The sequence below is a fragment of the Vigna umbellata genome, chromosome 5, assembly GCF_029865625.1.
Source record: "Vigna umbellata cultivar VRB3 chromosome 5, Vumbellata_1.0, whole genome shotgun sequence".
Taxonomy (NCBI): Eukaryota; Viridiplantae; Streptophyta; class Magnoliopsida; order Fabales; family Fabaceae; genus Vigna; species Vigna umbellata.
Genome location: NC_142169.1, coordinates 8,247,374 through 8,274,053, shown reverse-complemented (window position 1 = coordinate 8,274,053; position 26,680 = coordinate 8,247,374). Strand labels below are relative to the sequence as shown.

Genomic DNA, 26,680 nt, shown 5'->3' with positions numbered 1-26,680 from the left:
TCGTAACTTATATGAAAAGCACCATTTTCTTTCAAGTTCATATTAATATTAATTACATTTAAACTCATTTTTAAAATTTAAAACTACAGTAATTATTTTCAGTAAAAATAAACTAATACTTATTCTCTTTATTTTATTTAAATTTGGACTGGTATCAAATATCTGTACAATGATACGTTAATTAATCACATATTTTATATTTATTTATTTTATCTTATAACAATGTCTTTATAAAGCTATAAATTTTTATATTTTAAAAGAAAATGTATATTCGGTTTACAATATTTTTCTGCATTGTTACATACAAGAATAAATACTTCTATTTTCATATTTTAAAATTTTTTATTTTAATTTTCAAAATTTTATTTACTTAATTTATAGCCAAAAACACAAAAATAAGGGATGTGAGTATTTTTTATTAAAATATAGAAAATATATTTTAAAATTAGAGTTTGAAAGTGTTATTTAATAAAATTTAAGTAAAACGTAAGTGGAATTTTTTTTAAAAAATAGTTTTAGAAGAGATATGCAAGTTAAGTAGAACTGTCCAAACGGGTAATCTGACCCGATCCATTACGGGTTGACCACTTAATGAGTCAACCAAACCCGGCTCATTTATTAGTAAGCCGAAAAAATTCGAACCCGACTCGACCCACCACGGGTTAGTGGGTTAAACGGATTGGCTCATTGACTCACTTAATTAACTTTTTTTTCTCCCTCTTCTTCTTAGATTGTTATAATATGTTACTTTGATCGATAAACAGTAATAATTGGATTAATTGATATAAAAGAAAATGAAACAAAAGAAATATAGTGTTATATATATTCTAAGCTATCAAGCATACAATTTTGCCAATTTAGTTTAATGAGACATACATAACCGTTTGACCAAGAAACTACACATAACCGTTAACAAAAATATATACCACAAGATAAAACTGTCATGCTTGTAGATAGGTCTAAAAACAAGATAAAACAAATTATATATTCCTGAATTATCCAATCTATAATATTATGCATGTATTAAATTAGAGTCCTGAATGGATAAATCCACTATGGTCTCTTGAAGCATCTTCTTCTTTATCTCCATCTATAATATTATCCAATCTATAATCTTAGAATTTTATTGGAAACTTTTGGAAAGACAACAGCGCGAAAGACTTTTATTGCTAAGTAAAAGAGTAAAGGTTGTACATTTTGAATAATTAATTAATTAATTTGATTTCAAATAAGATTTGAATAATTACTTTAATTTAATTAAAAAAATAGGTGGATTGGTAAGCCAATCTAACCCACCACGGGTTCAACCTGTGCGAGCCGGGTTCTTAGTGAGCCAGGTCAAAATTGGCTCGCATAAAAGATTTTGTATTTGGTTTCAACCCATTTTGACGAAATACTTTCTGTGATCAACTAAATTTATCAATTTTCTTAATTACGTTAGTTAACTTAGTCCCATACAGAATAATAAAGGATAAAAACATATAAGTCTAGAAATTAATTTTGTATTTGGAGACGTATTTCAATAATTTTAAGAAATTAAAATACATCATATTTAAATTATTTCTAATTTTTTTAGTTTTTAAATGTTTTTCAATAAAATAATTAAAATATCTTACATTTTAATTTGGATAAAGTAATTAAACTTTTCTTTAAAGATAAAATTTATTTCAAAAATATGTATTTTAAAATTAAAATTTATAAAAAATATTAATCTTAGTTAAATATTTAAATAATATTTAACAATTTAATATTTTTTCAAGGTGTATAAAGAGAGTATGACTTTCGGTTAATTTTTTTTTAATTTTTAATTCTATTATTTTAGTTAAGTTTAATTAAATTTTAAGTCTCTTATAAATTTAATTTTTTTTAAATATATCCTTATTAAAAAAATTGGCTTATTGATTTTTCACAAATTCAAAAACTTTTTTTCAATTAAGTATATGCATGTTAGATGTTTGTCAGAGAAGTAGTGATGTGACTATTCATAGGTAATTTGGTTGATGTCTTACTTTGACTTCATGTTTAGTTTTTGTCTAATGTAGTTTTATAAATTTACTCTTTTTCTAATTTTCTAATTTTCTAATTTTATAGTTTTATAATAATATGATTTTATAATTTTACAGTTTTATAATTTTCTAATTTTACAAATTTATAATTTCATAATTGTATAACTTTATAATTTATTAATTTTACAATTTTGTAATATTATATAATATAACATCTCATTTTAATAGTTTTAATGCTGCTACGAAAATATCACATATTTAATAAACAAAAACAATTAACTAAAAGAAAACATATAAAGTATCATTATAGACATTCAAACTTAACAATAACACCAAATTTTAAATAACAGCAGATTTTATATATAACGAGTCTCTAAAACCAAGAGTTCCTATACATAGACTAACTATTATAAAATAGTTTTTCAGAACTCCAAATATACATAATAAGAAATCCTACTATTTATACATCGTCATCTATTCACACCAATCAAATAATCATGACAAAAGATAAACACAAACAAAGATACAAACAAATCAGAAGGGTAAGTTAACTTTTACAAATAAACAATCACAATTTAGTTCAAATGTTCAATCATACATAAGAATTGCATTCTCAATTCAAACCAAAATATAAAAAGATTCATAACGCTTAGACTTGATCATCCTAATACGTGTAATGATTCATACTATGGCAAGTTTTGCACTTGTAGTGGTGAAACAACTTGCTCACCCAAGCTGCAACTCGAGGTTAGTTCGTCGACCACCTATGACCAAAGAATAAAATCATAGACCTGGACCTTCTCCTACTCCTCACCATATAATCCTCTTTCTCTACTTTAGATGGAATGGTCATTGAAGTGTCAAGATAACTTCCAAGATTAAGTCCCTACATCAATACATAACACTAGTGAACGCCACCATGGAGTCTGACCATGGGGTCCATGGAATTACGCCAAACATAGATACCATATCAATAACCAAAAATCATTATCACTCTCATATTATACTTGAAATAACATCATGCACACCACCATATTCATCAACCATAAGCATATACAATACCCACCAATATAATTAATTGGGTTAAATATGTTTTTGGTCCCTTAACTTTCAGCGAAAATTGGAATTAGTCCCTCTTCAAAACTTTGGCCTAATTTAGTCCCCAAACTTTAGAAATGTGTGAATTTAGTCCTTTTAACTAAATTTTGTTAGGTTTATTTGATGTTTCAAGTGCGTTTCATGATAGCATTTGAGTTGTTTACACTGTTTGACACATTTTTGCTTCAATGTTCACTGAGAAATGCGTTTGAAACATCAAAAAAAGTTAACAAAATTTGGTTAAAAGGACTAAATTCACACATTTTTAAAGTTTGGGGACTAAATTAGTCCAAAGTTTTGAAGAGGGACTAATTCCAATTTTCGCTGAAAGTTAAGGGACCAAAAACATATTTAACCCTAATTAATTTGTATAAAGCATCCTAAACAAATCAACTTTTTGAAAGTACATAAAACTTAAAGGAAAACCCAAAACAGTTGCATAATACTTTATTAGTGCCCAACGAGCAAGTCAATCGCCTAACAAATTAAGAGAAACAAAGGTCCACACTTGCATTAGAGAAGGGCGCTCAATGCAACTTCTTACCGCGCAACGCCCGTCAAACAAATAACACAACCTCAGTGGCCCAAAGTGTTCCCTCAATGCTCAAAACACAGAGAGCTCACTGTCTTCACAATGCTTAGCGTTCAAACTAGTCGCTCAGCGCCTTAGAGTCCAGTAGCTCTCTAACTTTGTGATGCTCAGTTCCACTCCATGCCTTTGATAATGCTAATTCTTACCATTATCTAAGGTTCATTTTAGAGAAAAATCAAGTCCTCTTTAGCTTATTACTTGCTTAAATCCTCTCTTTTATCTTGTTTTAGTGTTTATTTATATTTTGGGCTACATTGGTATAAATTAATCACTAATCCTCTTATTTTGTTGCTAATATTGTGCTTGGAAGAACCTCCACCAATGTATAGAGCTTAACGAGCCACAAGATCAAGCAAATCTACAAAAAAATGGGAGAAAGAAGCAATTTTGCTAGAATTTGGCGCTTAGGCGCCCTAATCTCATGTCTAGGCGCCCCTCTAGGGGCAATGAGCACTATTTGCTTCAGAAACTTCACACCCGGGCGCCCTTGTAAGGGCTCTAAGCACCATCCAGTTCGCAAAATTGGCGCCTGGGCGCCCCATCCAGGGCGTTGAGCCCCACTTTCGCTGATGTGGTAGATTGAGCTTATTTAACCCTAAAATGCAAAAAGGTTTGAGTCTTTGGTAGTTTGGAGGCACAATTTCACTCAGAAGAGAGCTTGGAGGGCTGCTAAGGTTTGTGGGAACACTCCCTTCTTCCTTTTTGGGTTCTTCTTCTTCTTCCATGACCATTTTGTAAGCTTAAAGGCTCTCCATGGAAATGGAAAGCCAAACCCATCTTGTTGGGGTAAATGTATATTTGTTGAATGATTTGAATATATATATGCATTTTCTACCAATTGCTAGTATTCTTGTTTCCATTCTTAAACCTTGCATGTACTAAGGATGTTCATGGCTTGATCTTTGATTCATGGGTATAGGAATGTATCTTGTGTAATCTAGAACTGAAACAAAAGTCCTAGTGGTTCATTGATTCTAGGGATGGAAGATGATTCACTTGTTGTCTTAGATCTTAGTTCTTAATGCGGGTTTTGATTGTTAATTGATCAAGGGATTGATAGTTAGTAGGAAAAAGATAGGCTCTTTCACCTAAGGGATTAGGTCTAGAGTAATTTTGTGGATTGACTTTAGTAATTTAATGGAGAGGAGATGAAGGTGTGTATGCACAAGAGTGAATTGGTGAAACCTAACTTTAACAATGTCATTTCATATCATTTCTAGTGTATTCCATTTTTAAGTTTCTTCAAAACACCAAAGTCCAACCTTGTACAGTTGAAATTTTATCTTTATTGCACTTGTGATGTGTTGTTCTTGAGTCTAAATGAATTATTAATAGGGAAATTAACTAGTATTACACGAGTCTCTTGGGAAACGATACTTAATATTACCATTTTATATTACTTGAACGATTTGGTACACTTAACAATGAGTTAACAAGTTTTTGGCGCCGTCACTGGGGACTCGTGATCTATACTAGACTATTGTGCAATTTCTAAGGCTTTATTCTTTTGTATATTCTCTACTCTATTCTTGTAAATAGATATTCTTTGTCTTGAGCTAATTTGTGGCTTTAGCCTAGTTGTGTCTAAGTGTATGCAGGGGGATGTTCATACAAGGACGACTACAGCCTCCAAGGCATCTTGTAAACCCTGAGATTGAAGGAATAATGGTGTCACAATGAGACAACAAGCTTGAGCACCACAATTTTCCCAAAATTATCCCTTCCTTGAATATGCTTCAAGTGTTATCCGAGGGAAGTAGAAGAAAGGGAGAACCAAATGAGAAAGCCTAGTCACCACCATTCTTTGATTGAAGACAAAGAACACAAGCCTTGCAAGCCAAAGTTGATCAAAAGGTTGGGTGTTTAAAGATGTCAATGTAGTGGAAGGGCTAAAATGAAGATCCTTATACTTTGAGGATTGAGTTGGTGGCTAGAAAGAGGTTCAAGAAAGGTTGGTGAGAGGAGTACACCAACAACAACATCCGCACTTCATGGTTTCATCTGTCAAACTAATGACGTTAAACAAGCGCTTTTGGGAGGCAACCCACTTTTCTTACCCTTTTACTTGTGTTTGTGTAATTTTTGTGTCATGTGCATTAGTAACTTATGTTTTGCATGTGTGCCTTGTTGCATTTTTTGTGATTTTTGAGTTATAATGTTGTGTTTGTGGTTTGTATAAGTGTATTATATTAGTTGTAGCTTGGTTTGTGTTTGAGTGCATACCAAAAATCACATAGTAAGTGGTCAATTTTGTAGAAATCTCCATTATGCAAAAAACTGATATGGCGCCCAAGCGTCCCATGCTAAGTGGCGCCTAGGCATGAACTAACCAGTAGTCATCCTGCACCCAATTGGCTGAATGACGCTCAAGCGCCCTTGCACCAGGGATGCCTAGGCGCCCCAAAACTGGTTCTACATATTTTTTTTATATTCTAAGCTTTCCCTTGCTTTGCACTCTTTCACACTCTCCTTTTCATGTGTTTTAAAACCTTTTTGTGTTGTTGTGCCTTTGGGAGGCATAATTATAAACCTTCATTTTATGTTTTTGTAGTTTTGTTATTGAATGTTGAGTAATTGAAGGTGTTTTTGTCATGTGTGTTTCAATTTGATTATCTTAGAGTGTTTAAGTTTGTTTTGTTGTGTTTATTTGTTTGTTAGAGTGATTGATGTATTTTGTGTTTTTGATTGTCTTAGTGTGCTTTGGTGTGAGTTGGTATACTTTAGTGTGTTTTCAAGTGCTTAAATCTGTTTTGACATGTTATGGTATGCTTTAGGATGTTTTGGTGTGATATGAAATGCTTAAATATGATTTGAATGCATAAGTGCAGTTTTGAGTTTTAGAGTAAAAAGCTTTGGAAATGTGCATTCAACTTACGATTCATGCATTCAATTTCATTTATTATGGTTTTGGCATGTTTCTTTAATGCAAACATGATATTTTGGATTGATTTTAGTTTGAATAAGGGTCATATACCAAAAATCCCAACGTGAGAGGCAAAATTTTGTGCTACAGAATGGCGCCCAAGCACCCGTGGATCAGGCCAACATTTTCCCACTTTTGGCTGAGTAGCGCTCAAGCACCCATACCACAAGGGCGCCCAAGCGTAGTTTAAGCACCATTTTCTTTTTCTGTTTGTTTTGAGTGTTTTGTTTCTTTGCTTTCTTTTGCACATTTCTTTTAGTGTGTTTTTGAAATTTTCTCTTCAATTGTTGACTATGAGATACTAATTTTACTTTGAGCTTTCTTGCTACAGTATAAGATATTCCTGAGGACTTAACAAGTTCAAAACCACGATTGGTCAACCTTTGAGGGATGTGTGAGCTGAGCAACCTGTGACTTGAAGATTTTGTTGCTCGTGTAGCATGGCCTGGGGGCCAAGCCCCTACTGATGGAGGAGGTGGAGTAGTTACGGAGTATAAGCTACTGGGAGGAGGAAGATGTTTCAGATGAAAAGTGAAGCTAGTGTCCTACACCGCTGAAGCTGCAAAGAGTCCATTTTGATCAGTTTTTCAGTTTTAATTTCAAGTTTTATTTGATTTTAGCTTTTAGTAATTGGATTTCTGTTTGACTTGCCTAGTGGACAGTTCTTGTGCAATTGGTTTTGTGATTTAAGTGAATCATATGTTGTGCTTAAATTGAATGTAAATCTCTTGTGCTCGCTCTTTATCCATGAGAACTGTAGTGAAAATTTGATTGAAATGATGTGGTTGAGCTTGTTGAACAGAGATTGTGGTTGCTTTCATTTGTTAGGATGAGGAGAATGGTTTAAGTTTACGGGAGTTATGACATAAAGGAGCATTGAGAAAATAACAAGTTGACTTAAAAAAGAATGAAAAAGAAGAAAGAAGAAGAGAAATATACATGAGTTCAATGAATAAAAGTTGGGATATAAGTTGAGAAATGGTCTATCCAATTGTGAAGCAAAAAGAGAGACTAATGCTATATCATGAAGTAAATTGTTTGCTCTCTTAGCTCAAGGTGCCTTGTTATCTAGAAAAACATATTATAAAGCCATTGGACCCTAATTTGACAAGCCAGGCCCATTGACCCAAGGACACTTGAACCTTGGGAGGGGCTCTTTCCTTGCAAGTCAGATTTCATTTCATAGATTCCTCTCTCTCTAGAACAGAAACCTTGCCCTAACTCGAGTGCTCTGACTTCTCTCTAGGTTTCCAGCCCTTTTCCACCGATTGAGTCCTAATTTGGTGGTGTTTTCTTGTTCCTGGAGTCAAGAGCTACGAAACCATCTGATTGGTTTTGCGTTCTAGCGGGTAAGTAGATTTTCCCTCTTTCCCTTCACTGTTCTTGTCCTAGGTTGTACCATTTTCTGATTTCCTGTGCCCTGTGTGATTTTGTCTTTCATTCTCGGTTTATTTCGACTCGAAGAGCTAAAGTCTAGCACCTATTTGGTGATTTATAGGTTCTGTACAGTTTCGCACGGTGTAGGGGGTACTGTTAGAGCATCTGTGAACTGTGTTGAGCAACCCACCAGGTAAGGGGAGCTAACTATGTTTCTGTATATTATTGGTATGACGTGTATGATGGATAAATTTTTGAAGTAAGTATGTCCTTATGCTTGAGTTGGATTCCTGTAACTTAAACTGAATGTGTTTGGATACCGAGTTGGATGAACTATAATGTGATGTGTTGTATGTTCTGTTGGGTGTATTGATTGACTGAAATAATTCACTCTTTGAAGTAGTTACACGTGTGGAGACTGTTAGAACAAATTTTAGTGAGAAAATATATAATTGGGTTTTGTTTAGTGGAAGTATTAACCTGAGGGGGAAAAGGGAGAAAATGTATTTTATGATAGAAGTGGTTAGTGTTTTATGAGGATAAGGAGATGCAGTAGAGAGTAGGAAGTTTTGTGAAAATGGATTAAGAAAGAGAGAGTAGGGAGGGTCTCGGGTTAGAGAATATAGAAAGAAAAAAATGGGTTTCCTTTCTCCTACGTAGAGGTTACGTAAATTTAGGTAGGAAGATTGGGTGGTACAATTGTAGGGTGAAGTTGAACTAGAGGAAGAAAAATGGGTTACTGTGTTGCAGTAGAAGAAAAGTAGGATGAAGTCTTAAGGGGTTTAAGGGGTAGAATGGTGTTATTAGTAGAGAAAGGGAAAGGTGTGGGGTAGGAGTTATTGGTTAAGCATTGGTGGTGAAGGGAAGAGCTTCAGATGAGCCTAAGAGGAAAAAGAAAAAAAAAAAGGAGGTAGTGAAATGTCTACATTACGTGACCTTTCATGAGGAGGAAGTGATAGATTGTGGTTACTGTAAAGAGAAATAAAGAAAGCTTGAGTAGTTGGGTCTGTGAGCAATGAGAATGAAAGGAACGGGAGGTTGGGTATGAATGGGTTGCTTATCCAGGAGATGGAATTTTGTATAAAATTTATGTGAAAAGGAAGATATAAGTTTTTATAAAATGAAAGGAGAAGAGGGAGTTAGAAGAAAAAAAAAAGAGCTACGGTAGGTATGGGTGTTAATGTAATATAAGAATATTAATATAATATAGTTTTATATATAATTAGTAAGTAAGTATGATATATATTATGTTAATATAATATATAAATATATGTAATTAGTAAGTACGATATATATTATGTTAATATAATATATAAATATATATATATATATATATATATATATATATATAATAAAGTAAGGATAGTTATTTCTTATATGAAAAACGTGAGTGTTAATCAATAACTATATTACTTGTTGGTATGTATAAATTGATGCATTTTATGAGTTGTTATGGGTTAGTTGGAGTTGTTTGGTTCTTGGTATTGATTAACTTAGATTCAATTGTGGAGATGTTATTTTTATAATTGAGAGTGGTGAGTAATGTTTACTGTTGAGATTGTGTATATGTTGATTGTGGCAGAAAGTATATGATTACAAAGTGATGAAAGTATGATCCAAGTTGTAAATCAAGTTCCATCTGTGTAGGATCTCTTGGTGAGATCCTTAGTGTTTTAAAATGAAAAGTAGGGGCTCAGCCTTGGGAGTCATTCTGACGCTCCAATGGTCAATCATACTCACTTAGAGAGGTTGAACCATGTGGTGAGGAGTAGCAGGAGGTCCTTAGTCTTGGGGGCTCCCAGTATGCCTCAAGGCGCGGAACGGACTAACCTCGTGAGTGTGGCAGGGTGGGGAACCCAAGTTTCATAAGTCACCACGGGTGCAAGACTCGCCATAGCCCGACTATCATTTTAAAGTCCGGACGAGTCAAGTCTAGAAATTAACATGCTTAGGTTGTATTTCTGAAATTAATTGGTGTGAGTTATTTCTTGTATGTATATGCTTAAATTGAGTTGCATGATTTTATATAATTAGCTCACCCTTGCTTGTTTGTGTTTGTGTTTGTTGCATGCTTTTTCTTTTGCAATGATCATCCACTTGGATGTGAGCAGAGGAGGATGAGGCCTCAGGGGAGAATGTCCTGGAGGGGAATGAGGAAGCAACTTCTTAGTCTCTTTAGGAATTCCATAGCTTTCCTTGTATCTGAACAATTCCAGTTCTTGTATTTTGAAGTACTTTAGTATACCTTGTTATATTTTAAGTTTCAAATTCTGGGCATATTTTGGAATACTCTAGTGCTTGAAGTTTTAATTTCTTAGTAAATTCCGGATTACTGTAATCCTATAATATTTTAAGTACATCTCTTAACTGCTTTCTAATATTATAATTTGGTGATGTCTTTGCATATATATCTGCTATATATTTGGGATGTCACATTTATGGTATCAGAGCAGTTTGTCCTTAGGATGACCTGTGAGTTGAGGGCTTGTCTTGCCTTCTTTGTGAAGAATTGATTCTAAATGGTATGATTTTCCATTTCCTCTAAGTCTTTATAGTAGAGTGTGTATCTAACTAGAAGTTTTGAGAACAGAAAACGTCTTGATAAGAGTATTGAGGGTGCACACTCATGACTTTTACCATAGATGATTTTCCTTTCTTAATTCTGAAGGTTTGGTGGTAAGAAAGAGTTAGGGTTCCAGTGTTGTTTCCTGTAGTAATTCTTGTGTTGTTCTTGCCTTTATGGTGGTGTAATGTGCTCTATAGTAGTAGAGGAATGCAGACTCAAGGACAACTTGAGTTGTATACCTTTATTAGAATTGGTTTAAGCCTTTGAGACAAATTCTTACCTCAAAGATAAGTAGTTAGAAGACTAAAATTTAGGCTTCAAAGGACGAGTGAAGATATTGGAGTTTAGAAGTAATGTTTTGGGTGAAGAAGTTTTCAAGAACAAAGTCACAAGATCATATATTGTACGCTTCACAAGAAGGGGTTGAGTTCAAAGGCTAGATTAAGAGAAGCTTTGGATAAGCATGGATGTAGCAAGGTTTGAGAAATCTGTTTGGTTTAGTGTATCAGTAACGTTAGAAGTCAGAAGAAAGGGAAGTGTTGGTGAGAAACGGAGTGGCATTGCGTGAGATTGGTAACATGGATCGATGTATTAGTGATGGTTGGAATCTGAATAAGAAAGTGGTGGATGGCCTGATGCTTAAGTTAAGAAAGGAATAGGAAATTCTAAAATGGACTAAGGGGAATAAGTATCAAGAAAGGAAGTAGAAGAAGAAGATCTTGAGAAGCAGTCAGATAAGGCATAGAGTAAAGTTAAGGAGAAATTATTAGAAGGCATAATTTTCAAGCTGAGAGAACATAAGGTCTTTGAAGAAGAATGAAGTATTGTAAGGATCTTAAGTTAAGTGAATAATTGGAAGGAGATGGTCAAGTTTTCTCAGCAAATGGATGATTCTGAGTCAAGTTTAGTTGGATGTTTCAAGATTAGTAGTTCACACAGAAGAAAGGTTTAAGCATAGACTAAGATGAAAGGTTTCAAGTGTTGAAGGAAGGAGTACCTCAGAATGTCAGTTTGGTAGGAAAGTATAAGATTGGAGAATTAAGAGCACAATAGATGAGGAAAGGAGAAGAAAAAAGTTTTAGAACAGTTGGCAAAGGATGGTTACAATATAAGTGGTGAAAGATGGCATCATTAATGATAAGAGTATGGGTTGGTTGAGACATTCAGAGTTATGAAGTTGCGTGTGGTGGTAAAGTCAGTTTTCATCAGGTGTGGTTTTATGGTGATGTTTATTGACCGACGGAGTTTGATCAAGATAGGGGTGGATGTTGAATTATGGGTTGCTAAAGGCAGTGAATTGGTATGTTTAGATAAGGTCAGAGGTTTGGTGTTGTTGGTTAAGGGTATTTTGAGGTTTAGTGGATTAAAGGTATGGTTTGTATTTTTGAAGATTCTGTGTTGAAAAGGGAAATTCTTGAAGAACAAGATTTTACGTTAATTTGGTCGGGATGAGTGCATGAAGAATTTTAAGTGATGTGGTGTTCGTGGAGTTAATATAAAGGCTTAAGTTTGAAGTTTATATGGAGTGGTTTCTTGGTAGGGAAGGAAAGAGAAGGTGGTTCATCAAGTGTAGTTGAACGAAAGATGGAAGCAAGTGCTATAGGAATCCAAGATGTTTGATAATTGTAAGGAAAGAAGAGATGGTGTTGTTCTTTCATAGATTTGAGGTGGGATCCTAAGGGAGGTTTGATTGTTTCAATTCGATTTTAGGTGGTTATGGTTTTAAAAAGAAGTGTCGAGCCTAAGGAGAACAAACGATTATATATCAGAAGCGGATCAAGTTAAAAATGTGCAGACTAGGAATTGTAAAGTCCAAAAGAGTTTAACGAAGATAAGTGGAGAAGAGAAGACAAATCTTTATGGCGTATGAGTTCTTGGTTGGTGTTCTGAAGCGGGTACTAGAATTTCCACATTGGAGTGGTGGAGTTCACTATTATCCGATGTTAATGGTTCCTAATGGGATAGTTCCTGTTAAGTGTAAGGTGTACAAGAGGTAGGTGAGGAATTTGGTAGAACAGTGATAGTTTGGACTCAGTTCAAACATGGGACGAACTACAAGGTTGGAGAATCTCAAAAGAGAAATAGAGAGCAGGTTGGAACAGTCTACTATAAATCTTAGCAATCAAGAGTAGGTTCAAGCATGTACTTTTTCGAGGAGTAGAAATAATGTTGGGGAAATGGAATGACAAGGTTATCGTGGAAGAGAAGAATTCTCAAGGTTTTTGCAAGGTCATAGAAGTTTTGAAGAAGGTCCTTCGAGGGTGAGCATGTTCTGGTTACAACAGTCATAAAGGAAGTGTCCTTTGAGTCAACTAGTGAGTAAGGGAGTTTGATGATCAGAGTAGCGCAGCGGATGATGGTGAGCATGTTATTGTCAGTAATAGGCATGTATGAAGAGCTTTCATAATTGTAGATTGGTGGTTTGTGAGGGACGAGTTCTTTGAAACAGTATTGGTGTTGTTATATGAGAATGAGTTGGGAGGGTTTGGTAATCTTCAAGAGTCAGAAGTGAGTTTAGGTATGGAAGAAACAGGTATCAGGCAGATAAGATGAGTGAGGCTACGGTTTCAAGCTACAAGATCAACTTTAAAGTGAGGTTACATGGGGTGCCTTCGAGTATTGTATCAGATAGAGACCCGAGGTATCCAGGTTTTGACAAACCCTTCAGAGTGAAATGGGCAGCAGATTACAGATGAGCTCAGCTTACCATTCCTAGAAGATGGTCAGTCAGAAAGGACGATCCAGTCACTAGAAGACTTGTTGAGGACATGTGTCTTGGATCACTTGGGTGCTTGGGATGAAGTGTTGTCGTTGGTAGAATTCACCTACAACAACAGTTATCAGGCCAATATCGATATGGCTCCGTTTGAAGCCCTGTATGGAAGACGTTGTAGAACACCTCTTTGTTGGTTTCAGGATGGAGAAGTAGTGTTGACGGGACCAGATATAGTTCAGCAGACTACAGAGAAGGTGAAGCTTATACAGGAAAGAATGAAAGTATCTCAAAGCCGGCAGAAATCATATGCGGATCAGAGGCGAAAACCCTTGGAGTTTGCAGTCGGAGATCATGTCTTTCTCCGAGTTACTCCTACCACTGGTGTTGGAAGAGCTATTCGAGCGAGGAAATTGTCCCCTAAGTACCTCGGTCCTTATCAGATCCTGCGGCGCATCGGACCAATAGCCTATGAGATAGCCATGCCACCTCAGCTGGCTAATCTTCATCCTGTATTTCATGTCTCCCAGCTTAGGAAATATGTGCCCGATCCGACTCATGTGTTGGAGGTTGAAGACGTCCAAGTGAGGGAAGACTTATCTGTCGAAGTGCAATCAGTGAGGATAGAGGAACACCAAACCAAGCGGCCCCAAGGCAAGGCGGTCAGACTTGTCAAGGTTATCTGGGATGAAAGAACGGGCGACTCCACTTGGGAATTGGAGGAAGAGATGCAGAGGTCTTATCCTCATCTAATTACCGGTAAGTCTTAATTTTCGAGGCCGAAAATTTTCTTGTTGGGGAGAATGTAATGGTCTGAAGATTTTATAAAGCCATTGGACCCTAATTTGACAAGCCAGGCCCATTGACCCAAGGACACTTGAACCTTGGGAGGGGCTCTTTCCTTGCAAGTCAGATTTCATTTCATAGATTCCTCTCTCTCTCTAGAACATAAACCTTGCCCTAACTCGAGTGCTCTGACTTCTCTCTAGGTTTCCAGCCCTTTTCCACCGATTGAAGTCCTAATTTGGTGGTGTTTTCTTGTTCCTGGAGTCAAGAGCTACGAAACCATCTGATTGGTTTTGCGTTCTAGCGGGTAAGTAGATTTTCCCTCTTTCCCTTCACTGTTCTTGTCCTAGGTTGTACCATTTTCTGATTTCCTGTGCCCTGTGTGATTTTGTCTTTCATTCTCGGTTTATTCGACTCGAAGAGCTAAAGTCTAGCACCTATTTGGTGATTTATAGGTTCTGTACAATTTCGCACGGTGTAGGGGGTACTGTTAGAGCATCTGTGAACTGTGTTGAGCAAACCACCAGGTAAGGGGAGCTAACTATGTTTCTGTATATTATTGGTATGACGTGTATGATGGATAAATTTTTGAAGTAAGTATGTCCTTATGCTTGAGTTGGATTCCTGTAACTTAAACTGAATGTGTTTGGATACCGAGTTGGATGAACTATAATGTGATGTGTTGTATGTTCTGTTGGGTGTATTGATTGACTGAAATAATTCACTCTTTGAAGTAGTTACACGTGTGGAGACTGTTAGAACAAATTTTAGTGAGAAAATATATAATTGGGTTTTGTTTAGTGGAAGTATTAACCTGAGGGGGAAAAGGGAGAAAATGTATTTTATGATAGAAGTGGTTAGTGTTTTATGAGGATAAGGAGATGCAGTAGAGAGTAGGAAGTTTTGTGAAAATGGATTAAGAAAGAGAGAGTAGGGAGGGTCTCGGGTTAGAGAATATAGAAAGAAAAAAATGGGTTTCCTTTCTCCTACGTAGAGGTTACGTAAATTTAGGTAGGAAGATTGGGTGGTACAATTGTAGGGTGAAGTTGAACTAGAGGAAGAAAAATGGGTTACTGTGTTGCAGTAGAAGAAAAGTAGGATGAAGTCTTAAGGGGTTTAAGGGGTAGAATGGTGTTATTAGTAGAGAAAGGGAAAGGTGTGGGGTAGGAGTTATTGGTTAAGCATTGGTGGTGAAGGGAAGAGCTTCAGATGAGCCTAAGAGGAAAAAGAAAAAAAAAAAAGGAGGTAGTGAAATGTCTACATTACGTGACCTTTCATGAGGAGGAAGTGATAGATTGTGGTTACTGTAAAGAGAAATAAAGAAAGCTTGAGTAGTTGGGTCTGTGAGCAATGAGAATGAAAGGAACGGGAGGTTGGGTATGAATGGGTTGCTTATCCAGGAGATGGAATTTTGTATAAAATTTATGTGAAAAGGAAGATATAAGTTTTTATAAAATGAAAGGAGAAGAGGGAGTTAGAAGAAAAAAAAAAGAGCTACGGTAGGTATGGGTGTTAATGTAATATAAGAATATTAATATAATATAGTTTTATATATAATTAGTAAGTAAGTATGATATATATTATGTTAATATAATATATAAATATATGTAATTAGTAAGTACGATATATATTATGTTAATATAATATATAAATATATATATATATATATATATATATATATATAATAAAGTAAGGATAGTTATTTCTTATATGAAAAACGTGAGTGTTAATCAATAACTATATTACTTGTTGGTATGTATAAATTGATGCATTTTATGAGTTGTTATGGGTTAGTTGGAGTTGTTTGGTTCTTGGTATTGATTAACTTAGATTCAATTGTGGAGATGTTATTTTTATAATTGAGAGTGGTGAGTAATGTTTACTGTTGAGATTGTGTATATGTTGATTGTGGCAGAAAGTATATGATTACAAAGTGATGAAAGTATGATCCAAGTTGTAAATCAAGTTCCATCTGTGTAGGATCTCTTGGTGAGATCCTTAGTGTTTTAAAATGAAAAGTAGGGGCTCAGCCTTGGGAGTCATTCTGACGCTCCAATGGTCAATCATACTCACTTAGAGAGGTTGAACCATGTGGTGAGGAGTAGCAGGAGGTCCTTAGTCTTGGGGGCTCCCAGTATGCCTCAAGGCGCGGAACGGACTAACCTCGTGAGTGTGGCAGGGTGGGGAACCCAAGTTTCATAAGTCACCACGGGTGCAAGACTCGCCATAGCCCGACTATCATTTTAAAGTCCGGACGAGTCAAGTCTAGAAATTAACATGCTTAGGTTGTATTTCTGAAATTAATTGGTGTGAGTTATTTCTTGTATGTATATGCTTAAATTGAGTTGCATGATTTTATATAATTAGCTCACCCTTGCTTGTTTGTGTTTGTGTTTGTTGCATGCTTTTTCTTTTGCAATGATCATCCACTTGGATGTGAGCAGAGGAGGATGAGGCCTCAGGGGAGAATGTCCTGGAGGGGAATGAGGAAGCAACTTCTTAGTCTCTTTAGGAATTCCATAGCTTTCCTTGTATCTGAACAATTCCAGTTCTTGTATTTTGAAGTACTTTAGTATACCTTGTTATATTTTAAGTTTCAAATTCTGGGCATATTTTGGAATACTCTAGTGCTTGAAGTTTTAATTTCTTAGTAAATTCCGGATTACTGTAATCCTATAATATTTTAAGTACATCTCTTAACTGCTTTCTAATATTATAATTTGGTGATGTCTTTGCATATATATCTGCTATATATTTGGGATGTCACATTTATGGTATCAGAGCAGTTTGTCCTTAGGATGACCTGTGAGTTGAGGGCTTGTCTTGCCTTCTTTGTGAAGAATTGATTCTAAATGGTATGATTTTCCATTTCCTCTAAGTCTTTATAGTAGAGTGTGTATCTAACTAGAAGTTTTGAGAACAGAAAACGTCTTGATAAGAGTATTGAGGGTGCACACTCATGACTTTTACCATAGATGATTTTCCTTTCTTAATTCTGAAGGTTTGGTGGTAAGAAAGAGTTAGGGTTCCAGTGTTGTTTCCTGTAGTAATTCTTGTGTTGTTCTTGCCTTTATGGTGGTGTAATGTGCTCTATAGTAGTAGAGGAATGCAGACTCAAGGACAACTTGAGTTGTATACCTTTATTAGAATTGGTTTAAGCCTTTGAGACAAATTCTTACCTCAAAGATAAGTAGTTAGAAGACTAAAATTTAGGCTTCAAAGGACGAGTGAAGATATTGGAGTTTAGAAGTAATGTTTTGGGTGAAGAAGTTTTCAAGAACAAAGTCACAAGATCATATATTGTACGCTTCACAAGAAGGGGTTGAGTTCAAAGGCTAGATTAAGAGAAGCTTTGGATAAGCATGGATGTAGCAAGGTTTGAGAAATCTGTTTGGTTTAGTGTATCAGTAACGTTAGAAGTCAGAAGAAAGGGAAGTGTTGGTGAGAAACGGAGTGGCATTGCGTGAGATTGGTAACATGGATCGATGTATTAGTGATGGTTGGAATCTGAATAAGAAAGTGGTGGATGGCCTGATGCTTAAGTTAAGAAAGGAATAGGAAATTCTAAAATGGACTAAGGGGAATAAGTATCAAGAAAGGAAGTAGAAGAAGAAGATCTTGAGAAGCAGTCAGATAAGGCATAGAGTAAAGTTAAGGAGAAATTATTAGAAGGCATAATTTTCAAGCTGAGAGAACATAAGGTCTTTGAAGAAGAATGAAGTATTGTAAGGATCTTAAGTTAAGTGAATAATTGGAAGGAGATGGTCAAGTTTTCTCAGCAAATGGATGATTCTGAGTCAAGTTTAGTTGGATGTTTCAAGATTAGTAGTTCACACAGAAGAAAGGTTTAAGCATAGACTAAGATGAAAGGTTTCAAGTGTTGAAGGAAGGAGTACCTCAGAATGTCAGTTTGGTAGGAAAGTATAAGATTGGAGAATTAAGAGCACAATAGATGAGGAAAGGAGAAGAAAAAAGTTTTAGAACAGTTGGCAAAGGATGGTTACAATATAAGTGGTGAAAGATGGCATCATTAATGATAAGAGTATGGGTTGGTTGAGACATTCAGAGTTATGAAGTTGCGTGTGGTGGTAAAGTCAGTTTTCATCAGGTGTGGTTTTATGGTGATGTTTATTGACCGACGGAGTTTGATCAAGATAGGGGTGGATGTTGAATTATGGGTTGCTAAAGGCAGTGAATTGGTATGTTTAGATAAGGTCAGAGGTTTGGTGTTGTTGGTTAAGGGTATTTTGAGGTTTAGTGGATTAAAGGTATGGTTTGTATTTTTGAAGATTCTGTGTTGAAAAGGGAAATTCTTGAAGAACAAGATTTTACGTTAATTTGGTCGGGATGAGTGCATGAAGAATTTTAAGTGATGTGGTGTTCGTGGAGTTAATATAAAGGCTTAAGTTTGAAGTTTATATGGAGTGGTTTCTTGGTAGGGAAGGAAAGAGAAGGTGGTTCATCAAGTGTAGTTGAACGAAAGATGGAAGCAAGTGCTATAGGAATCCAAGATGTTTGATAATTGTAAGGAAAGAAGAGATGGTGTTGTTCTTTCATAGATTTGAGGTGGGATCCTAAGGGAGGTTTGATTGTTTCAATTCGATTTTAGGTGGTTATGGTTTTAAAAAGAAGTGTCGAGCCTAAGGAGAACAAACGATTATATATCAGAAGCGGATCAAGTTAAAAATGTGCAGACTAGGAATTGTAAAGTCCAAAAGAGTTTAACGAAGATAAGTGGAGAAGAGAAGACAAATCTTTATGGCGTATGAGTTCTTGGTTGGTGTTCTGAAGCGGGTACTAGAATTTCCACATTGGAGTGGTGGAGTTCACTATTATCCGATGTTAATGGTTCCTAATGGGATAGTTCCTGTTAAGTGTAAGGTGTACAAGAGGTAGGTGAGGAATTTGGTAGAACAGTGATAGTTTGGACTCAGTTCAAACATGGGACGAACTACAAGGTTGGAGAATCTCAAAAGAGAAATAGAGAGCAGGTTGGAACAGTCTACTATAAATCTTAGCAATCAAGAGTAGGTTCAAGCATGTACTTTTTCGAGGAGTAGAAATAATGTTGGGGAAATGGAATGACAAGGTTATCGTGGAAGAGAAGAATTCTCAAGGTTTTTGCAAGGTCATAGAAGTTTTGAAGAAGGTCCTTCGAGGGTGAGCATGTTCTGGTTACAACAGTCATAAAGGAAGTGTCCTTTGAGTCAACTAGTGAGTAAGGGAGTTTGATGATCAGAGTAGCGCAGCGGATGATGGTGAGCATGTTATTGTCAGTAATAGGCATGTATGAAGAGCTTTCATAATTGTAGATTGGTGGTTTGTGAGGGACGAGTTCTTTGAAACAGTATTGGTGTTGTTATATGAGAATGAGTTGGGAGGGTTTGGTAATCTTCAAGAGTCAGAAGTGAGTTTAGGTATGGAAGAAACAGGTATCAGGCAGATAAGATGAGTGAGGCTACGGTTTCAAGCTACAAGATCAACTTTAAAGTGAGGTTACATGGGGTGCCTTCGAGTATTGTATCAGATAGAGACCCGAGGTATCCAGGTTTTGACAAACCCTTCAGAGTGAAATGGGCAGCAGATTACAGATGAGCTCAGCTTACCATTCCTAGAAGATGGTCAGTCAGAAAGGACGATCCAGTCACTAGAAGACTTGTTGAGGACATGTGTCTTGGATCACTTGGGTGCTTGGGATGAAGTGTTGTCGTTGGTAGAATTCACCTACAACAACAGTTATCAGGCCAATATCGATATGGCTCCGTTTGAAGCCCTGTATGGAAGACGTTGTAGAACACCTCTTTGTTGGTTTCAGGATGGAGAAGTAGTGTTGACGGGACCAGATATAGTTCAGCAGACTACAGAGAAGGTGAAGCTTATACAGGAAAGAATGAAAGTATCTCAAAGCCGGCAGAAATCATATGCGGATCAGAGGCGAAAACCCTTGGAGTTTGCAGTCGGAGATCATGTCTTTCTCCGAGTTACTCCTACCACTGGTGTTGGAAGAGCTATTCGAGCGAGGAAATTGTCCCCTAAGTACCTCGGTCCTTATCAGATCCTGCGGCGCATCGGACCAATAGCCTATGAGATAGCCATGCCACCTCAGCTGGCTAATCTTCATCCTGTATTTCATGTCTCCCAGCTTAGGAAATATGTGCCCGATCCGACTCATGTGTTGGAGGTTGAAGACGTCCAAGTGAGGGAAGACTTATCTGTCGAAGTGCAATCAGTGAGGATAGAGGAACACCAAACCAAGCGGCCCCAAGGCAAGGCGGTCAGACTTGTCAAGGTTATCTGGGATGAAAGAACGGGCGACTCCACTTGGGAATTGGAGGAAGAGATGCAGAGGTCTTATCCTCATCTAATTACCGGTAAGTCTTAATTTTCGAGGCCGAAAATTTTCTTGTTGGGGAGAATGTAATGGTCTGAAGATTTTATAAAGCCATTGGACCCTAATTTGACAAGCCAGGCCCATTGACCCAAGGACACTTGAACCTTGGGAGGGGCTCTTTCCTTGCAAGTCAGATTTCATTTCATAGATTCCTCTCTCTCTCTAGAACATAAACCTTGCCCTAACTCGAGTGCTCTGACTTCTCTCTAGGTTTCCAGCCCTTTTCCACCGATTGAATCCTAATTTGGTGGTGTTTTCTTGTTCCTGGAGTCAAGAGCTACGAAACCATCCGATTGGTTTTGCGTTCCAGCGGGTAAGTAGATTTTCCCTCTTTCCCTTCACTGTTCTTGTCCTAGGTTGTACCATTTTCTGATTTCCTGTGCCCTGTGTGATTTTGTCTTTCATTCTCGGTTTATTCCGACTCGAAGAGCTAAAGTCTAGCACCTATTTGGTGATTTATAGGTTCTGTACAGTTTCGCACGGTGTAGGGGGTACTGTTAGAGCATCTGTGAACTGTGTTGAGCAAACCACCAGGTAAGGGGAGCTAACTATGTTTCTGTATATTATTGGTATGTTTCTGTATATTATTGGTATGACGTGTATGATGGATAAATTTTTGAAGTAAGTATGTCCTTATGCTTGAGTTGGATTCCTGTAACTTAAACTGAATGTGTTTGGATACCGAGTTGGATGAACTATAATGTGATGTGTTGTATGTTCTGTTGGGTGTATTGATTGACTGAAATAATTCACTCTTTGAAGTAGTTACACGTGTGGAGACTGTTAGAACAAATTTTAGTGAGAAAATATATAATTGGGTTTTGTTTAGTGGAAGTATTAACCTGAGGGGGAAAAGGGAGAAAATGTATTTTATGATAGAAGTGGTTAGTGTTTTATGTGGATAAGGAGATGCAGTAGAGAGTAGGAAGTTTTGTGAAAATGGATTAAGAAAGAGAGAGTAGGGAGGGTCTCGGGTTAGAGAATATAGAAAGAAAAAAATGGGTTTCCTTTCTCCTACGTAGAGGTTACGTAAATTTAGGTGGGAAGATTGGGTGGTACAATTGTAGGGTGAAGTTGAACTAGAGGAAGAAAAATGGGTTACTGTGTTGCAGTAGAAGAAAAGTAGGATGAAGTCTTAAGGGGTTTAAGGGGTAGAATGGTGTTATTAGTAGAGAAAGGGAAAGGTGTGGGGTAGGAGTTATTGGTTAAGCATTGGTGGTGAAGGGAAGAGCTTCAGATGAGCCTAAGAGGAAAAAGAAAAAAAAAAAAGGAGGTAGTGAAAGGTCTATATTACGTGACCTTTCATGAGGAGGAAGTGATAGATTGTGGTTACTGTGAAGAGAAATAAAGAAAGCTTGAGTAGTTGGGTCTGTGAGCAATGAGAATGAAAGGAACGGGAGGTTGGGTATGAATGGGTTGCTTATCCAGGAGATGGAATTTTGTATAGAATTTATGTGGAAAGGAAGATATAAGTTTTTATAAAATGAAAGGAGAAGAGGGAGTTAGAAGAAAAAAAAAAGAGCTACGGTAGGTATGGGTATTAATGTAATATAAGAATATTAATATAATATAGTTTTATATATAAGGTTTAATAGCCAATTTAGTCCTCACTTTGGTTGAAAAATCTCAATTTAGTCCCTCGTTATAAAAGTGTTTTGAATTAGTCCTAACTTTTAAAATAGTGGGTCAGATTGGTCCTTTATGTTAAATATAAGTTAACAAAATTAATGGATGATGATGTGACACAACTTAAAGCTAACGAGGGACCAATCTAACACATCAGCTTTAAGCTGTGTCACATCATCATCCATTAATTTCGTTAACTTATATTTAACGAAAGGGACCAATCTGACCCACTATTTTAAAAGTTAGGACTAATGTAAAACACTTTTATAACGAGGGACTAAATTGAGATTTTTCAACCAAAGTAGGGACTAAATTGGCTATTAAACCTATATATAATTAGTAAGTACGTATGATATATATTATGTTAATATAATATATAAATATATAAATATATAAATATATATATATATATATATATATATATATATATAATAAAGTAAGGATAGTTATTTCTTATATTAAAAACGTGAGTGTTAATCAATAACTATATTACTTGTTGGTATGTATAAATTGATGCATTTTATGAGTTGTTATGGGTTAGTTGGAGCTGTTTGGTTCTTGGTATTGATTAACTTAGATTCAATTGTGGAGATGTTATTTTTATAATTGAGAGTGGTGAGTAATGTTTACTGTTGAGATTGTGTATATGTTGATTGTGGCAGAAAGTATATGATTACAAAGTGATGAAAGTATGATCCAAGTTGTAAATCAAGTTCCATCTGTGTAGGATCTCTTGGTGAGATCCTTAGTGTTTTAAAATGAAAAGTAGGGGCTCAGCCTTGGGAGTCATTCTGACGCTCCAATGGTCAATCATACTCACTTAGAGAGGTTGAACCATGTGGTGAGGAGTAGCAGGAGGTCCTTAGTCTTGGGGGCTCCCAGTATGCCTCAAGGCGCGGAACGGACTAACCTCGTGAGTGTGGCAGGGTGGGGAACCCAAGTTTCATAAGTCACCACGGGTGCAAGACTCGCCATAGCCCGACTATCATTTTAAAGTCCGGACGAGTCAAGTCTAGAAATTAACATGCTTAGGTTGTATTTCTGAAATTAATTGGTGTGAGTTATTTCTTGTATGTATATGCTTAAATTGAGTTGCATGATTTTATATAATTAGCTCACCCTTGCTTGTTTGTGTTTGTGTTTGTTGCATGCTTTTTCTTTTGCAATGATCATCCACTTGGATGTGAGCAGAGGAGGATGAGGCCTCAGGGGAGAATGTCCTGGAGGGGAATGAGGAAGCAACTTCTTAGTCTCTTTAGGAATTCCATAGCTTTCCTTGTATCTGAACAATTCCAGTTCTTGTATTTTGAAGTACTTTAGTATACCTTGTTATATTTTAAGTTTCAAATTCTGGGCATATTTTGGAATACTCTAGTGCTTGAAGTTTTAATTTCTTAGTAAATTCCGGATTACTGTAATCCTATAATATTTTAAGTACATCTCTTAACTGCTTTCTAATATTATAATTTGGTGATGTCTTTGCATATATATCTGCTATATATTTGGGATGTCACAAGCCCAGCCACAATACAAGTCCTAAAAAGTCCTTGTGATGTTAACTTGCTTGTGAATGTGTTTGATATTGTTGAAACGAAAGACAAAGTTGATCTGTGTAACATTGTGATAGTTGACAGTAAGACACTCATCCTTATACACCATTGTGCTTGAGTAAAACACTTTCCTCGGTGAGGATTGGTTCCATGCATTCAATGAAAACATTTTGTCATGTTTGTTGATCTATCATTTGCATCTATCTTGTGCTTTTTGAATTGTGAGCACCATGGTTGAAGTTTAGCTTGCTAAAACCATATCATCTCTTGAATGTAATTTCCAAGTTGAACAAGCATGATTGATTTTGTTTATTTAATTTAAAACCGTGTTTGAGTTGCTAGACCATTGTGATTAAATTGTTTGCTAGATGAAGTATTTTTGCTTGAGGACAAACAAGGTTGTAAGTTTGGGGCAGTTTGATAATGCTAATTCTTACCATTATTTGAGGTTCATTTTAGAGACAAAATCAACTCCTCTTTAGCTTATTACTTGCTTAAATCCCCTTTTTTTATCTTGTTTTTTTAGTGTTTATTTATATTCTGGGCTACATTAGTATAAATTCATCACTAATCCTCTTATTTTGTAGCTAATATTATGCTTGGAAGAACCTCCACCAATGTATAGAGCTTAACCAACCATAAGATCAAGCAAATCTGCAAAAAAAAAAAAATAGGAGAAAGAAGCAATGCTGCTAGTATCTGGCACCTGGGCACCCATCAATGGGCGCTTGGGCGCCATAATCTCACGCCTAGGCGCCCCTCTAGGAGCGTTGAACGCCATTAGCTTTAGAAATCTCGCGCCTGGGCTCCCCTGTAGGGGCGTTGAGCGCCACTTTCATTGGTAGATTGAGCTTATTTAACCCTAAAACGTGAAGAGGTTTGGGTCTTTGGTGGTTTGGAGGCGCGATTTCACTCAAATGAGAGCTTGGAGGGCTGCTACGGTTTATGGGAACACTCCCTTCTTCCTTTTTGGGTTCTTGTTCTTCTTCCAAGACCATTTTGTAAGCTTAAAGGCTCTCCATGGAAATGGAGAGCCAAACCCATCTTGTTGGGGATAAATGTAATCTTTGAATTCTTGTGTATTTGTTGAATGACTTGAATATATATTTGCCTTTTCTATCAATTGCTAGTATTCTTGTTTCCATTCTTAAAGCTTGCATGTAATAGGAATGTTCATGACTTAATTCTAGGGTTTCATGGGTTATGGGGACATAAGATAGAACCTAGAACTGAAATAAGAGTCTTGTGGTTCATTGATTCTAGGGATGAAAGATGATTCACATGTTGTTTTAAGATCCTATCTCATTAATGCGAATTTTGCTTATTAGATTTTCCATGGGATTGGAGTTTAATAAGAAAATATAGGCTCTTTCACCTAAGGGATTACAGTTAGAGTAATTTATTGGATTGACTTTAGTAAATTGATGAAGAGGAGATTAAATTGGGTATACATAAGAGTGAATTGGTGAAAACTAACCTTAACAATGACATTTCATACCATTTCTAGTCTATTCCATATTCAAGTGTCTTCAAACACCAAAGTCCAACCTTGTAATTATTTGTGAAAATTTATCTTCTTTGCACTTGTTTGTCAATTGATGTGTTTCTTGAGTCTAAATGAGTTGTTAATCGTGCAATTAACTAGTGTTACACGAGTCTCTTGGGAAACGATACCTAGTCTTACAATTTTATATTACTTGAACGATTTGGTACGCTTGTCAATGAGTTAACAATCATCATCAAAATCTCTCAAGGCTTCAATCCTTCTAATTGGTAACAATCTCCTCCTTTTTTTTATGACGATCAAAACATTCTTTGTTAAGGGCTTTTTATTGATACCTGCATGATTTTCACTTAGACATAACCAATATCATTATTTTAAATCAGATCAGAAAAAACATGTGTTGAAGTTTGTTTCTCCTTATTTTTTATCATAAGCAAAAAGGTTGTAGAGACTCCCCTAATAAGGATCTCTTCCTCAATTTAATCAATAAGCATAGTTTTGTTGACATTGAAAACAACATTACAAGAACTAAAGTTCTATACTAGGGGAATCATCAAACTCATCATCTAAGTGACTTTCAATGTTTGTAAGTCTATAATATAAATTAGAAATAAGGACACAAAGATGATTATGTTGAGTTACTTGAAGATCAAGCAACTCTTGATGTCTTATTTGCTGAAGATTACACATTTCCACCTTTTAGCGTGTGATATTTGCAAGATGTTCTTCCACTGAGAAAGAAGAAATTAGAGGAGCATGGGAAGGACCATCATGAGATGAACCAGCTACATTAACAGGTTCAACCATCTCAGTATCTTTATCATCTTCATCATTATTGGCATCTTCTTTGTGAACGAAGATGTTGCCCCGTGGAACAAAACCCATTTACTTCAAGGTGTCTTCCCCAATCTCGTGTGCAGGCAAGACATGAGAGACTTTTTCGCTAGTAACATCTACTACTTTAAACTCCCTAATTTTTGAGACAAGGATGTCATATGGTAAAATGTAGACCGGGTATCTTTTGGCCTTCATCATCGTATTGATGATCAAAGCAGGCCAATCTTTAGTGATGTTGTTGAGGAGCCCATAAATTATGAGGAGGTCTTTTTCGTAGCACTAGGCATGATTGGTAGCATAGGGCGATAAAAGCCAGACAACCAAGTATTGAATTAGGCGTTCATCCATTTTGAAACTGCCTATAAGAAGTTGTTTATGCCCATGTTTTTGTTGAGGATTGTGCATAAAAGATTGAAAGGCAAGAATGTGGTTGAATCCTTCAACTCCAAGATGAACTTTAGTGCATCCTTCTGTATAGACAACCTGACAACATTGTCCCAGATATCATCATCAAGGATTATGTTGACGCCTTTGACTTTAGTACGAGCAACCTCATCACAAACTTTGAAATTATAAAAGAAGACCTACACCAAATCTAGATAATACATTGTTGAAGCTCCACATGTTGAAGCCCTTAATTCTCAAGAAAAGTAGGAAACTAGAAACCACTCTTGGCAAACCAGTTGAGGAAGATATACTTTGGACCCACAG

At 36.1% G+C, this 26,680-nt stretch overlaps 2 protein-coding genes across 2 annotated transcripts; both read left to right on the top strand.

Moving 5' to 3' along the window:
- The first annotated feature begins 13,418 nt into the window (after positions 1-13,418).
- Positions 13,419-16,564, top strand: LOC148197629 (uncharacterized). The gene is made up of 2 exons (XM_088115591.1): positions 13,419-14,034; positions 16,506-16,564. Exons 1-2 carry the CDS (start codon positions 13,419-13,421, stop codon positions 16,562-16,564), a joined length of 675 nt encoding a protein of 224 aa, XP_087971717.1.
- Positions 16,565-19,816: 3,252 nt separating this feature from the next.
- On the top strand, positions 19,817-23,328 carry LOC148197628 (uncharacterized). The gene is made up of 2 exons (XM_088115590.1): positions 19,817-20,432; positions 23,270-23,328. The coding sequence occupies exons 1-2, from the start codon at positions 19,817-19,819 to the stop codon at positions 23,326-23,328; spliced, it is 675 nt and encodes a 224-aa protein (XP_087971716.1).
- Positions 23,329-26,680: the final 3,352 nt, after the last annotated feature.